The 16,034-nt window shown below is 40.4% G+C and overlaps 1 protein-coding gene across 2 annotated transcripts; it reads left to right on the top strand.

Moving 5' to 3' along the window:
- The first annotated feature begins 13,209 nt into the window (after positions 1-13,209).
- LOC119742404 (gastrula zinc finger protein XlCGF26.1-like) lies at positions 13,210-15,730 on the top strand. Of its 2 annotated transcripts, none has more exons than XM_038218308.1 (2): positions 13,210-13,595; positions 14,078-15,730. In XM_038218308.1, the coding sequence occupies exons 1-2, from the start codon at positions 13,556-13,558 to the stop codon at positions 15,655-15,657; spliced, it is 1,620 nt and encodes a 539-aa protein (XP_038074236.1). In that variant the 5' UTR covers positions 13,210-13,555; the 3' UTR covers positions 15,658-15,730. The 2 variants fall into 2 exon arrangements, with proteins under 2 accessions (XP_038074236.1, XP_038074237.1); XM_038218309.1 differs by having other exon boundaries at positions 13,211-13,589.
- Positions 15,731-16,034: the final 304 nt, after the last annotated feature.

Here is a 16,034-nt window from a genome sequence, read left to right as displayed (position 1 = left end):
CCATGGCCCCTCCTTCCACCCTGCCCTCTAGTTCCACATCTCTTTTACACTATTTTAAGGCTGACCTCCCGGCCCATTTTACAGGAATGGCACAGAGGATTTCGCTTTGTGGTGCCCCCTAGCTGTTGGCCGTTAATGCAAATAACCCCCCCCCTAAAACAAACCAACTTCCCTCCTCGGCTCCTCCCCTCTAAAAACTGAGTGGCAACGTGTTCACACACTTGTGGGACAGTTTGTCCGCTCATCATGCTCATGGAGCTATTAAATCCGATGGTGTCAAGGCAGAATTACTCACTATCACGTAGGCACTGGCCATGTGTCGTTACCATGGGCAAGGGGAGTGAGTGTCCTGTTTGTATTTTACCCCAAACTGACCTTGAGTAGGGCCAGTGGTGACTGCTCTATGTTCCGACACCCCTATGTTCCGACAACCTAGATTGTGTTACTCCCGGTTAGGGTTAGGAATAGGAATATGTGCAGTCGGAACGTAGGGGTGTCGGAAAATAGAGGTGTAACCGGGCCAGTCACCTTCACTTTGTTTTATGCGAACTGCCCCCCCCCCCCCCAGTACTCCGTCCCACACTCACCCAAAACTAGTATAGGTGTCCCCCTCACTCGCACAAGAAGCGGACGAATAGTCTCCCGCCCTATCCGTCTGATTCATATTATTAGTATGTAGTTAAAACATTTTAATTCTTTTGTCCCCTCTTTTTGATGTTGTATAATGTGTACGTGATTGGTCAATTTATATAAGTATACATATAAAAGTATTTTTATCGTGTTGTTGTTTCTGCATTGATCCGCCAAAGAAACAATGAGTATTTGGTTTTGTAATATAATGCCTTATATTGTAGTAGTTCCTGTAGTAATTAGGTTGTAAGAATTTCACTTATTTTATACTTATTTTATTTGTTTTAATATCACACATAAGGTGTTCCAGTTATTATCCGGATTTTATCAGCATTCTCCTTTTTAAATTCATTATTGCATTTAATTTGTTTATTCTAGATTGACTATAGCTATACGTGCATATTAATGGTTTTCATATTATTTCTTGTGTTTAATTTTTTTCCTCATTATTTTGAAAATGAGGACATTTTCTTTTCACAGATGAAAGTAATGTAAGCCCAGATCTAGAAGCTCAATTAATTTTAATTACATTCTCCCCACTTCCCCGTTGACATCTTTATGATTATTTTTAATTACTTTGTGGTCCACACAGACAGTTCTCATAGACTCTCTGTCTCCATTTTGTGTGGTTACGCTGGGCTTGGTCGTAGACCTAAAACCACATCCTAGATACTTAGTATTTGCTGCCCTTGGTTTAATGAACGTACACAAATTGCCACAATCCATTTTGTTTCATTTCTGTATTTAATCAGCCCCTCTCCCCCTAAGTCTTCACTCTTCTATTGTCTTCTCTCTCTCTCGATTCTGAACTTCCACCGGAACCAACTCTCTGTCAAGTGATTTTAGTCTGTGCTTCAAATAAAAACACATAGACCCGATGATCCTTGTCAGGAGTTTTATTTCTTCAAGTGTTCAAAATTTCTTCTGTCCAACTTGATCTTCTGTCCACTCGGGCTATACCGCTACGTGGAGACATCGTTTTGTATACATCTCTCCAGTTGATAGTAACCATGACTCTAGGATTAGTATAGTCAAATACCGCCTATGATAAAATCCTTGTGTTACATTAGGGCTACCGCTCAACTATAGTGAAAATATTCAGGCAAACCCATTTCCTTTCATCTTGTTAATCTCTAACAACACTCCAGCTGTTGGATTAAATATAGCATCTAAAGTTTTCTTCAAATTTGTATGTTTCATTTCAAAATGTTTATTTTAGTTTGATGAAAATTATTTTGTGTACATATAACGGTAGATCATTGAGCGCCCTCACGTGAATCAATAAACCCAAGCTTTTGCAGTTTTCTGTGTTTGAAACCTTTCATTGTACTGTCTCAGTTAAATGTGTTTTCAAATTAAGATGTACATCAACTATAATTCTCTTGTCTGAATTTCGTTCAAGAGTGGCCCCTTTTTTTAAGTTTTAATTTAACTTTCCTGTGGCAGAAAAGTTCAATAGAACGATTTTCAGGGAATTTTCAGTCCGTTTGAAAATGTATATATTTATAAGCGATTGATATATGATTTTTTTAAACCGGGATTGTGCTATATGAAAGGTTTTTTTTCCGGGAGGGGGATGGGATTTCAAATTAGGCCCTAAATGAAAAAGTAGCCCTAGCTGGTTAAAAATATTAATAATTATGAGTTTTACTTTGGAAAATGATTTAAAGCGACTTTTGTGATTGTCCCAGTAATTACAAATTTAATTTAAATTCAATTTACCTTAATTTTTTCAAAGGACGGGGGAAAATAGTCGGGGGGGGGGCAAAATAATACGGACTAACAGTTTACTAGAGGGCGGGGAAACAAGCGAAAAATAACATTAGGCCTTCCGATGTGATAGAGGGCGCACTTGCAGTGTATGCACGTACGTACGTAACGATGTCATTTACGCATGCCATATCCACGCGCGAATTCTGATCTGTTGTTTTCCGAACTGATCTCCGATCTCCGAACTGAATTTTCCGAACTGATTGTTTTCCGTCTGATCTGTTGTTTTACGAACTTCCGATCCGAACTTCTGGTCAGGCGTGCAGATAAATTGACTCGGTAAAAAAAATAGTAGGGTCTTAGCTGGAGTTACCCAGCCCTGAGTTTTATCATTGGGTTGTCATCTAGGGCTGGAGCGAATTTTTCTCGTAACTTGTAGTATAGGCAAATTTTTTGGAAAATGTTCAATTTTGTCCTCGTTACACACTAATTGCAACTGCAACTCACCCCAAACTTGCCTGGAATAACCATTACACAGGTCCTTGAAGTAAAAAACGATCCACGATGAAGATTCAGCCTACAATTGCAGTGAAAACAGGAGGAATAACCGCTAACTTGACAATCTTGCTGGATTGGCCAGGACCGCAATTGGTTTGTGCACAAAAAAAAGTGTGTACAATGAATGGCGGTCGATTAACAGGCACAGAGAGAGCGATCGCTGTCAACTACTCGTTTTTGCCGGCTGCGCTGGCTGTTGGCGCATGACGTCACGAGGAAGCGTAACACCCGATGACTGTTTCATGCACTAATATAAGGTTTACCACTCGCATCACAGCTTTGGTACTGGAACCGCAACCAATAGTGCATGAAACAGTCATCGGGTGTTACGGTTCCTCGTGACGTCATGCGCCAACAGCCAGCGCAGCCGGCAAAACCGAGTAGTTGACAGCGATCGCTCTCTGTGCCTGTTAATCGACCGCCATTCATTATTGTACACAATTTTTTGTGTGCACAAACCAATTGCGGTCCTGGCCAATCCAGCAAGGTTGTCAAGTTAGCGGTTATTCCTCCTGTTTTCACTGCAATTGTAGGCTGAATCTTCATCGTGAATCGTTTTTTACTTCAAGGACCTGTGTAATGGTTATTCCAGGCAAGTTCGGGGTGAGTTGCAGTTGCAATTAGTGTGTAACGGGGACAAAATTTAACATTTTCCAAAAAAATTTGCCTAAACTACAAGTTACGAGAAAAATTCGCTCCAGCCCTAGATGACAACCCAATGATAAAACTCAGGGCTGGGTAACTCCAGCTAGTAGGGTCTGCATGTTTGTATTAAATTTATGTTTATTATTATTAATGTTGCAACCTAGCTGACGCCACTTCCGCGATTGTGTGCAAAGTCTATGGAGATTCAAAAAATTGTGACGTAGCCTATTTCCTACCACTCTGTCGAGCACAATTTGAGTCCCCCGCGCAAGTTTAAACTTGCACACGCAAGTTTAAACTTGCGCGAGGGACTCCCGAAGCACGCAAATTACACCGCGCCATTTTAATTTGCGTGCGCACGTTACAACATTACAACAACTTGCGCAAAGGCATGAAAGGCGATCGCAATTTGAAAACCTTGCAGGCGGGATTTTCAATGGTGAAGAAAAACAAATGTTCGAAACACAAGTACGTGGAGAAATAAATTAATAAATAATGGAATAAATTGAAGAACAAAGAAATAAATAAAAAGTGGAATTCAATTAGCGTCAATGAAAAGAAACATTGAGATTTAGCAGTGCTTATCAGACATGTCAGAGAAGTTTTTTAGGGGGCAGGGGCAGGAAGGGGACCAGGCAAGCAATCAATAAGCACGGTGATTGCTTGGAGAGAGTACTAAAGTTGTTCGAAAATGGAGACAAGCTTCAAGGTTTTTTGCCTTGCATATGTAAAACTAATTAGCGTTTTATTTATATTCTTAAATGTAAATAAATCATAATTTCCTAGGGGTAACCCGTTGTTAACGTAAAAGATTGATTATCATCCCTTCAATTGTTCAAGATTTTTGATGTTATAGTAATCATTTACATTATGTTTTAAATGCTTTAAATTATATTACATGTACTGTACAATTAAAAAATACTTATTCTTTAAAAAATATTAATCAACGACTGTTTCATGTACTGATATGTGTCCCGCGCCAAAAACCCACACTGTCAGACGGCGCGGGGCACATATAACTACATGAAACAGTCGTTGAGTAAGCGCAACTTGTTTTTCTTCAATAGTGACGTCACACACGCGCGTGATGAATTATGCATCAGTCATGTCAGTGAAATGGATTGTACAACTCGGCAGACACATTTAATTGTGAGCGGTAAGTTCAGTTTATTTTGTTCTTTTTTTCAACATTACCGGTTGTTTGGAACAATTTAAGGGGTCTTATGGAATGTGATGAATGTGTGGATCTATCCACGGTTACTGTCTTTCTCTTTTTTTCCTCGCGAGGGCATGCACAAAATGCATACTGTCATGACGACCGTGTACCTGTCACCAAAGTATGCCAAATCAGTGGAGCGTTTGTATGGAGGGTACCGTAGTTCAACGCTCCACTCAGTAGAGCTACAAACTTGGAAATGTTTCTCAGTCCCAGATTCACGTCTTATCATTTTTGCAATGAATGACCTTCATTGAGCTATCTAAACCTACAGTATACTATGGGTAATCCTTACTTTTAGGACACCTCTATTTTTTATGAGTTCTGTTCAAAACTGACTTTTTCAGATGGCTGTCCAGTACCAAAGTGACTTTTGCAGGCTAAAGCAGTCTTTTTTTCTTCATATAAACTCATGTTAGTTGTAATTTTGAAAGCACTTTCAAAGAAAATGTGACTTTCCTACCTTTTTTCACAGTCAGACGTGCATGTTCTCACACGCGTGAAAGCCCTACATAATGAAAGCCCGATGCTGATTGGCTGCTAAAAAAAATAATTAGGTCTAAGATGTGTACTTTTTATCAGCCAGCATCGAGCTTTCATCGCATCGAGCTTTCACGTTTGCCATCTTGGTTTTTGAGTCTGTTTTCTGGTTGTCATCGTCGTCTTTTACCCCTGAATTTCCCTCATAAATCAAAGCCCTGCCCTCTTTCCACAAAATTAAACCTGCTGATATTCAAGAAGGTGTCATTGCCAATTGTTCAGATGTGCCAAGAAATATCATAATGTAGCATTATTACATGATTTGTAATTTTTTGTTAAATATGGCCAAACTATACATCAAATTAAAGCTCTCGATGGATGAAATTCAATGGTGCTCGCTAAAGAAGTTATCGCTCGCGTTCAGAAGTTATGTCCTCCCAAAGACACCATACTCCTGGAACTCTTCTGGTCGTCATTCGTGTCAATGTATTTGTTAACTTAGAACCGACCATACTATTCAGTTTTGGTTCAAATATAGTCGAACTATACATCAAATTAAAGCTCTAGATGAGAGAAATTCAATGGTGCAAATGTCATTGTCATAGGTGCTTCCGTTCAGAAGTTATGTCTTCCCAAACACACCATTATTACTCGTGAAACTATTCTGATTGTGTGTGTGTTTTTATTTCTGTAACCAGGGTGGAGCAGCACCTACTGAGGAGAAAGTGATGCCTCCAGATATTCCCTGATCAGCATCCCAATTCCTATGGCCCCCCCCCCTTTTTCTGCATAAGATGGAAGAGGAATTTATAATGTAACCTTATTGATCTTCAATGATTAGGTCTCCTTTTTTAAGATCTTCCTGCAGCTTGTATGTGTAGGCTGCGTCCGGGGACTCCTCGTACACAATGTTAAACCAGTCGGGAAAACCTGGCACCTGAGTCAAAAAATGTGATTTTCCAAATATTACAAGACCATCAAACTTTCAAACACAGTAAATAAGTAACAGCAACTGAAATAACCAAAGATATTTTCGTAAAAATATAAATTTTCATGCGCATTTGAAATTGTTAAGCAGAATTAAATATTGAATGGTGGGATGAAGTATGAAACAAAACAGAACAATGCTGTTATCATCAACTCAATTCTCAGTAAAAAAAAAAAAAAGCTTAGTATAGAACATCGAAATCAAGAACTGTTAGTACAGAACAAGATAATCAACATTTGATTGATAATTCTAAAAAATAGTTGTATTGTTGGAAAATATTCTGCAACTAAAACAGTGCTAAAATTCCTGCAAGTTCATGGGCATTTTCAAATGAAAAGCACTCAGAAGTGATTGTCACCATGCGGACATTCACATTTGAAGCTCCTGATGCACATGTATGATGTTCAAAACCAAATTGTACAATGGGATAATCATGCATAGTTGCAGTCGAGTACTTTGCAAGTATCAGCTGTAGTGCCAGACCTCAAGACGGTTTGGTACGGATAAAGATGCATTATACAGATATTGGTGTTGTTTTTCAATTTTTGTTTACAACAAACAGCTCAATGTTTGGTGTTAAATTACTTGGAAAGTACTTGACTACAACTAAATCATGAATAAAGCTAAGCTCCTGAATGTTTAAGGAGCTTCTCCGGGTTGTGGCAATGCTGTAAAAATGAACAGAAACTTTGACATGGTTGTGCAGATGAAGAACTCAAATAGTGCCTGAGGAAATACTTTTTGCCTCTCACTTGTGAAACCACCTTTGCTTTGTACCACTTTATTCCTTCGTCTGTCTCAAATCTGTGTAAAACATGCTTCTTCACAAGAGGTGTTAGTGCAGGATCTTCCTGAACACTGCCACCTCCCTGACTCTCTCTGATTAACTGCTTAACATTCTCAGCCAACTCTTGTGGAGACAATAACCTTCTCTTCTTACTTCCATCTGGCTTCTCCTCCTGGACAGAGAAACTGTACAGTTTCGGATCACTGACTTTCTGCTCCAGAAGATTCTTCCTGAATTTAACTTGTGCTTTCAAGAGATCCAACTTCTCATCTCGTTTCAACCCCATCATTGCAGTGTCGACTTGTGATTTGGTTTGCAAGAGCCCCCAATAGATGATATCATTAGCTTGTTCAATCTTTGCATTTATCTTTCTCTGTCTTGCCTCTTCCTCCTTCTGGAACTTTAGTCTTAGCTCCTCCGCCTTCTGTTCCTTTATTTTCTCCTGATGTTGCTTAAACTCTCTCTTGACTCTTTCAACTTCCCTTCTTGATGTTTTCAGAACTCTTCTTTCTTCTTCTTCACTCTTTGCCTCCAACCACTCAGTAGTTTTATTATAGGTAAACATGAGGCTTGCCTCTGCAGTAATGGTAGAGATGTGCAGTCGTGTGCATAGTAGTTGGTCATAATAAGCGAGTACTGTCTCACGATATTTATTATGCTTTGCAGTGCCCTGGGTCTCTTTTCTCATGTCTTCAGTTATTTTTGCCGCTTCATAGCGGCCTCCTGGAAGTTGGTCTGCATACAGCCGCTGCGTCAACTTTGCTAAAGCTGGAAACATGGCACCAAGAATAACGATGCAGTGTGCATCCACCGCAGATTCCTTTATCAAGGCCTGGAACAAAACATCATTCTTAATGTTCACATCAGGGAAAGGACGTTCTTCTCCCTTGAGGAAACTATCCAGATTGTCATTCACAGCCTTCAAGAACATTACAAGCTGCAGATACCGCTGGTTCATGTCGATTATGTTGATGTGTTTATCTTCAATTAAATTCCACAGCGGTGTGGTAACAAGTTTGCAAATGAGCCCCAGTGCCTTACAACCTGCAACAAAAAAGGGCTTCTTCAAGTCATGATGAACCCAGGGAGCCCCACCATCCTTCTCAAGAAATCTCACCATGTGTGGTTGCAGCCAGTATATTGCAGCAGCATTATGAAAGAGAATATTGAAACGGTTGCCATGAAAAGGCGTTATTGGAAGACTCCTGTAACCATTTTCTTTCAGCAGCTCGTTCACTTCAATTATGAATCTGCCATGACAGCTTGTCTTTTTGGTCGCCTCCGTATGCAAAGACCTTGCATGTTGTTCGTATGGTCCTGGTTATTGCAGATTCAGATGCTTTACGGAATCGCGGATCCTTGATGGGGACTTCTTCTGCAGATCCAAAATGCAACGACTCGATTTCCTTAGCTGCCGTGTCGACAGCCTCAGCCATGTGGACTAATCCATGGAGGCCACAGAAGAAGTTATTCATTCTCGTTAGCTGACTTTTCAGATCTTCGGACAAGTTTTGCAAATCTTCTATCACTGTGGGCAGTATCTCAGATCTGTAGAGCTCAAGAAGTTCATTGAACTTAGTCTCTGTAGCAGCTCTATCAGTCATCGTGTTTCTCAAATGATAAAGCATATCTTGAGATGGAAGGTTGTTTGTTGGCAAGTGATATATCTTATCAATGTCCCATAGTATTTCCGTAAAAACATCCAGGGTATCTTTGCCGGACTTGGCCAATAGATCTCTCAAACCTACAACATAAGGTCTTCCTGTGCTGTCTCGAATTGCGTAAGCTCCATATTTTCGCCCAAATTTTGACGTCTCGTCTGTCTCAATAGTTGTATGTGGTTGTTGTGGCAGCTCTTCAGCAATTTGTTGTTGTGCAACAACCAGTCTTTGGATATTGATGTTGCGAACTGTCGATTGGCTTGGCAATTTATTTGGCACCTTTCCTGCCAACTGCAAAACATCTGTTATGACACCACCCACTTTGTGGGTTGCAACATTGCTTGATAACACTTTCTGTATGCATTTTTGTGTCTCCGGAGTGTATTCACTGCTTTCTTCACTGTATAATTCTACGAAGGGGCTTGTTTGAATGTCCTCATTAAATATCATTTCTATACTGCAACTCAATTATTTCTTTTTTCAGCTCTTCCACTTCAGCTCTGGTTTCCATTTGAGGTACCTTCACATCACCATCAGTATTTTTGTCCAGTTTGTCCTCCAGTTTCTTGCACTTTGACCTGTAATACTTCTCCCTTTCCCGCAGTCTGTCTATATCTGACTGTTTTTTTATGCTTCTTTCCCTCAATTCCAATTCCAATTCATCCTGTTGTTTTACCTTCTCCTCCAGCTCTTTTATCCTATCATCACGCCGTTTGATCTCTTCATCTATTACCTCCCTCATCCCTGTACTTGATGGCAAATCTTCATGCAACCTTTTTAGTTCTCCTTGTACTGTAACCCTTCTTGATTGTGATACTAATTGTCTATTTGGAAATTCAAATCTTTCCAAATAGAAGCTCTGTAATGCCTTCTGTCCTTTTTCTGTACCTTTACTTTTGTTCAGTTTCTGTTCTTGTTCCTTTACTTTTCGCAGTTTCCTTTTAATTTCCTTTATGTCTTCTTGTCCATATGAATAAGTCTCAGTCAAATTTTTTGCTACGTCATCTATAGAAGATGATTTTAGTTTTTCTAATAGCTCATTCTTAGTGGGTGGAGGCAGGGGTCCTTCTTCTTGTTGACTGGCCATAGTTCTCCCTGTACTGTTTAAGTTCCTCCTCCAAAAGCTTTAAATCACTGACAGTGAGTTCTGTCTGTGTTTGCTGACGAAATGAAATGTTAAACATACAGGTATGAAACATCATTGGTAATATGAGACCAACAACAACAATATTATCTCAGCTTAGTCCGATTGTGCACAATATAAATAAGAAACATATGAACGTGCACAAAGTCACCGTCAAACAAAACTGTCTTCACTATTCTCTTGTGACTTGTATGACAAATTCAGCTCAAACTTTCACAGATTTGTTATTTCATACTGTTCAGTTTTAGAAAGTATGTGCACCGTCTGCAACTATGTTATCAGCTCAACCAATGATGTATCATACCTTTAACATCCATTATAACCATTAATTGGGAATTCAGATTTTTTTTCAAAATACTTCAATGTGATCCTTTTTTAACAGGCTGAAGGCTTAGTGAACTGAAAACAATTGGGAAATGGAGAGCACCTCTTATGAGAATTTCAGACTATTCCTTTAAGTTCATGTTGCATATTAACTTTCAACTTACATGTATTCTCAACATTTCTGGTATAAGAATACATACTTGCTGATCGATTTTTCCTAATTTATTTCATTTCAATATTTTATTTGATGGCACCAAGTTAGTTCACATTGTCTCTTTTAGTTGGCTGTAATTACATCTTATGTTCCAATATACTCACCTTGTCTTCAAATGAAAGACCAGTTAAATCATCTAGAAGGTCTATGCTGACACTTTCTTGCTCTGAATGGACAGACTGTTTCAGGCGAAGTTGTTCTCTTTGCTCTCTAAGCAGTCGCTCCAACTTATTTAGAATAAAAAGGAAAAAGGGGACATAAAATACTTCTAAACTTACAACTTCATGGACTATTTTTAGTTAATCATCATAACACAACAAGCAAGGAAAAATTTCAGTGTAAAACCACATCTCATTACCTCCTCTTGATCGGCAAGTGACCTACATGTATCTGAATCACCAGCCTCGGTCAACTTGTTGGAGACAAACAGTATGTGTTGATAGTCGAGAGTATGTGACAAATCAGGGGATGCCGCATTTTAAGAAAGTCTGGCTTGCTTCGACTTGGGTTTGTTTGCATCTGATATAAGTCCCTGGTGATGTGATCCACTCCCCTGTTGGGCAAGTGATGTCCGTGGAGACGAAAAGGGCTCTTTCTCTCCTTCCTCTTCTCCTTCTTGGGTGTCTCCCCAGTGCTGGGCAAACTCAAAGTCGGATGCCCATGGAGATGAAAAGGACTCTATCTATACTTCCTCTTCTGTTTTTTGGGTGTCTCCCCAGTGTTGGGCAAACTCAAAGTCGGATGTCCGTGGAGATGAAAAGGACTCTTTCTCTCCTTCCTCTTCTGCTTCTTGGGTGTCTCCCCAGTGCTGGGCAAACTCAAAGTTGGATGCCCGTGGAGATGAAAAGGACTCTATCTATACTTCCTCTTCTGTTTTTTGGGTGTCTCCCCAGTGTTGGGCAAACTCAAAGTCGGATGTCCGTGGAGATGAAAAGGACTCTTTCTCTCCTTCCTCTTCTGCTTCTTGGGTGTCTCCCCAGTGCTGGGCAAACTCAAAGTTGGATGTCCGTGGAGATGAAAAGGACTCTTTCTCTGCTTCCTCTTCTGTTTTTGGGGTGTCTCCCCAGTGCTGGGCAAACTCGAAGTCGATGTCCGTGGAGATGAAAAGGACTCTTCCTCTTCCTCTTGAACTTCTCGAGGGTCTTGTGCTGGAGATCCACTCATGACCTTTTGTGATGAAGCATGAATCCAGAAAGACTATTTTATGTGTAAAATAAACAGGGAATATTGACACACCTTTTAAGACATTTTCCTTTCCTCCATTAATTGAAAAACTGTTGATATTCCCTGCCCTGGCTACAATCCAAAGGGCTTTGGAAAAAAAATCTGCCTCCACCAGAATTATGTCTCACTGCACACTTACCACCCCTCCCCCATCTAAGGTTACAAGTCAAGTTTTGGCAGCAAATGGAAATGCATTATTATTGCTGATGTAATTAAATTAATCCTTTAATCATGTTAATACATGATGATTTTTTTTATTATTATTAAATTAAAACAATAATTTTGAAATCTACTAAAATACATTTGTTGGTCATGAATGGACGTTTGTACGAGTTTCATTCGTAAAAAACAATGAATTACTGGTGCAAACATGACAGCGCATCATCATCATCAACTGCGTCAAGGGCTGGCCAAACATCAGCGCGGAGATTCGACATATCATCGATGTCATTAGACTTTTAAACAAATACATTTCTACAGACCGCAATCGAGCGCAGGAACAAAATCAAGATATTCTTACTCAGAAAGGAACAAGGATATAGGTTTACAGGCATCCCCCCCCCCATGTTCTGTATCTAAATTGTGAAAAAAGTGGAAAATGTGATCAAAATTTGGCAAAAATTACCTTAAAACCTTATTTCTTGACCGTTTGAAATGAAACAAAAAGCATCAGCAGATTTTCCTATCCTATCTGGTCAATAGATGGTAGTATTTATTGATTTGGAAGTCAAGAGAGGGCGGTATTAATCAAAAACGGTAACCCATGAAAATGCCAAATTTAGTGTCAAAATGGCCGCGCTCAAGACAGCCGTCCTGAAAATCACGCTCTGAAACTTCTGGTTTTGGACAAATTGAGGTATGTTTTTCCCGATCTATTGCCATTTTGTAAAAGAAGGAGTGATTTGAAGCTGAAATAGCTTGATGGGACACAGTAACATTCATTTGAAAAACTTCAGTTTTGTGTGTCACCAGAATAGGAAATGTCAATATCGCGGTACCTCTAACATTGCTACATAATGTCAATTTTGAGTGTCATTTCAGTAGTCAACTGCATCCGATGGATTCTAGATTTATTCAGGCTCGTTTGGATCACGTTCGAATACAGTTTTATCAACGAACATTTAAGATTTATTTGTAAATGAAAATAAATCCTTCAAATTTATATAAAAAAATGTCCTTCCCAAAAGCCATTTGAGTCTCCTGTTTAAGTTTAATATAAGTTTTTACCCGATGACCGCCACAAGATTATTTTAAAAATTGTCATGCTTGAACGAGTGATCGAGTTTCACAAGTCCAGACGAAAGTTTTACGGAAGCGAGAGGCTATTTCATGTCATGCGAAGTTTTAGTTTCCATAAAATTCCGAGGGTAATTTTCTAAAGAAATCAATATACCAAAACTAATTTCCAAAACTCTGACTTTTACACGTTAATTTTCCTTTTCGAGGGGCCCTGAAGCACGCCACCAGGGGGTCAACTGTCAGGCTCAATACACATTTTACATGTACTGTATGCACATTGTTGTTTATGAGACATTCTATAAAAGAAAAAGAAACATTCGGGCTAGTGAAAATGCTTGCGGGCTAGTTAAGAGCCTGTTTCAGTAGCCTGGCTGGCTAGCGAACAAAAAAGTTAAGGTCGAACCCTGCATGTACAGACGTGCAAGTCGATCACAGCAGTTCAGGGGCTGTCATTTACCCCATAATTTTGCTCATAAATAAAAACCCTGACCTCTTTCTGAAAATATAAGCCTGCTGATATTCAATATGGTATTTAATTAATTGTAGCGAACTAAAAATTTAAATTTACTTTTCCTGCTGGTAGTAGGCTAACTTTTTAATACCCAATGATTGATTCAGGATATTCAGGATATTCACACAAATAAAGATTTATAACACCATTCATTATCTGTGTTTATCATGCAGGAATGACACCAGTTCTTGTACCCAGGCCTATGTGGGTTGACTTGGTGAATCATGGACAGTAAAGGCACTTCTCCACCGGCATCTACATGTAGTAAGCACAGATGTACAAATTTCAGAGAGTTTTCTGTTGTAAATTGATGAGAATATGGTGGAATAATTAAGTGATATCCATCAACAAAATATTGTAAAATAATAGAGCAATAGATCACAGCCCGAGTGGTGAATCAGGGATGTGGATGGGGTGCCCTCCCCCCCCCCCCCCACACGCAGTGACCATAACTTTATCAAATTATATATTTTTTTACAAAGAGCCTTTTGCCCACCCTCCCTCCTCCCCCACCCCCTCTCTTCCCCCACCCCCTCTCTTGATGCACCCTTGAGTCCTGCCCTATGTGAAAAGCCGAAACTGACATTGTGTTCATGTCATCAGAAAACCATGTTCAGGACGGAGTAGACATTTCATGTATAACGAAATAGTCTCTTGGCCATCCACTACTAAATCCTACAGAATCCTACGTGTTGCATTTTGGAATTCCTGCTTAAAAGATGGTTTTTCCCCCCTAACACTAACAGATGTAGCCAGTGTGATTCTGGTGGACCAGTACTCCAGACAGGTAGCCAGCAACCTCAGCCATGATTCGTTGGACTGTAGGGAACCACTCGTTTGTTCAACCTGTGGTGAATCTGTTACTTCACAAAGTGATCTTCAGGCCCATCAGAGGGTGCACACGTGTGAGAAACGATTCGGCTGCAAGACCTGTGGTAAAGCCTTTACTAAACGAAGTCTTCTTCGACGACACGACAGAGTTCACACTGGTGAGAAACCATTCATTTGTGAGACCTGTGGGAAAGCCTTTGCCCGGCAATCTACTCTAAAACAACACGGAAGAGTACACGGTGGCGAGAAACCATTTGTTTGTGAGACTTGCGGCCAAGCCTGCCCTTATCTAAGTGCTCTCCAGGTTCATGAGAGACTGCACACTGGCGAGAAACCATTTGTTTGCGCAACCTGTGGGAAAGCCTTTGCTCAGCGAAGTGGTCTACGTCAGCATATTGACAGGGTTCACACTGGTGAGAAACCATTCGAATGTGCGACCTGTGGTAAAGCCTTTCCTCAGCCAACTGCTCTACGCCAACATGAGAGGATTCACACTAGTGAGAAACCATTTGAATGTGCTACCTGTGGTAAGGCCTTTTTAAAACAAAGTGATCTTCAACGACACAACAGAGTTCACACTGGTGAGAAACCATTCATCTGTGAGACCTGTGGTAAAGCTTTCACTGATAAATCTACTCTAAAACAACATGAAAAGGTACACAATGGCGAGAAACCGTTTGTTTGTGAGATTTGCGGCCAAGCCTGCCTTTATCAAAGTGCTCTCCAGGTTCATGAGAGACTGCACACTGGCGAGAAACCATTTGTTTGCGCAACCTGTGGGAAAGCCTTTGCTCAGCGTAAAGGTCTGCGTCAGCATATTGACAGGGTTCACACTAACGAGAAACCATTCGTTTGTGTGACCTGTGGAAAAGCCTTTCCTCAGCAAACTGCTCTGTACATACATGAGAGGATTCACACTGGTGAGAAACCATTCGAATGTGCGACCTGTGGTAAAGCCTTTACTCAGCGAGGTGGCCTGCTTCAGCATAGCAGGCTTCACACTGGCGAGAAACCATTCATTTGTGCAACCTGTGGTAAAGCCTTTGCCCAGAAAATTGGTCTGCTTCAGCATGACAGACTGCACACTGGCGAGAAACCATTTGTTTGCGAGACCTGTGGTAAAGCCTTTGCTCAGCAAAGTTGTCTATACATACATAAGAAGAATCACACTGGTGAGAAACCATTCGAATGTGAGACCTGTGGTAAAGCCTTTACTCAGCGAGGTGGCCTGCTTCAGCATAGCAGGGTTCACACTGGCGAGAAACCATTCATTTGTGCAACCTGTGATAAAGCCTTTGCCCAGAAAATTGGTCTGCTTCAGCATGGCAGAGTACACACTGGCGAGAAACCATTCGTTTGTGAGACCTGTGGTAAAGCTTTCACTCAGCAAAATGGTCTAAACAAACATGAGAGAGTACACGCTGGTGAGAAAGCATTCATTGAAGAGACCTGCGGTGAAGCTTTCGTTCATCCATCTACTCTAAATCAACATTAAAGGGTTCATGCTGGGGAGAAACCATTTGTTTCTGAGACCTCTGGTCTCAGCTATAGGGGCGTAGCAAGGTCAGTTTTATGGGGGGGGTAAATATTTCTTTAAAAGGGCACTGGCAGATCCATGCTGAAATGTAGACTTTTTTTTCTTCGGACATTTGGCCTCCATAAAATGAAACGGGGGGGGGGGGGGGCTGCAAATTGATTATGCACACTAACGGACAATATTTGGCGCTTTTCAGGCCAACATGTGCACGAAATTCTCAAAAAGTCACTCGTAGCAGCCGTCATCAGATGATGCTTGGTTTTGGTTTAGGGTCAGCTGAATTTTTTTAATGATATCCCACGTAGGCCTAAATGACACCATTGTATTTATTGATG

The sequence above is a fragment of the Patiria miniata genome, unplaced genomic scaffold, assembly GCF_015706575.1.
Source record: "Patiria miniata isolate m_02_andy unplaced genomic scaffold, ASM1570657v1 HiC_scaffold_6, whole genome shotgun sequence".
NCBI classification, from domain to species: domain Eukaryota; kingdom Metazoa; phylum Echinodermata; class Asteroidea; order Valvatida; family Asterinidae; genus Patiria; species Patiria miniata.
The sequence above is the reverse complement of the archived record's forward strand: the minus strand, read 5'-3'. Positions and strand labels throughout refer to the sequence as shown.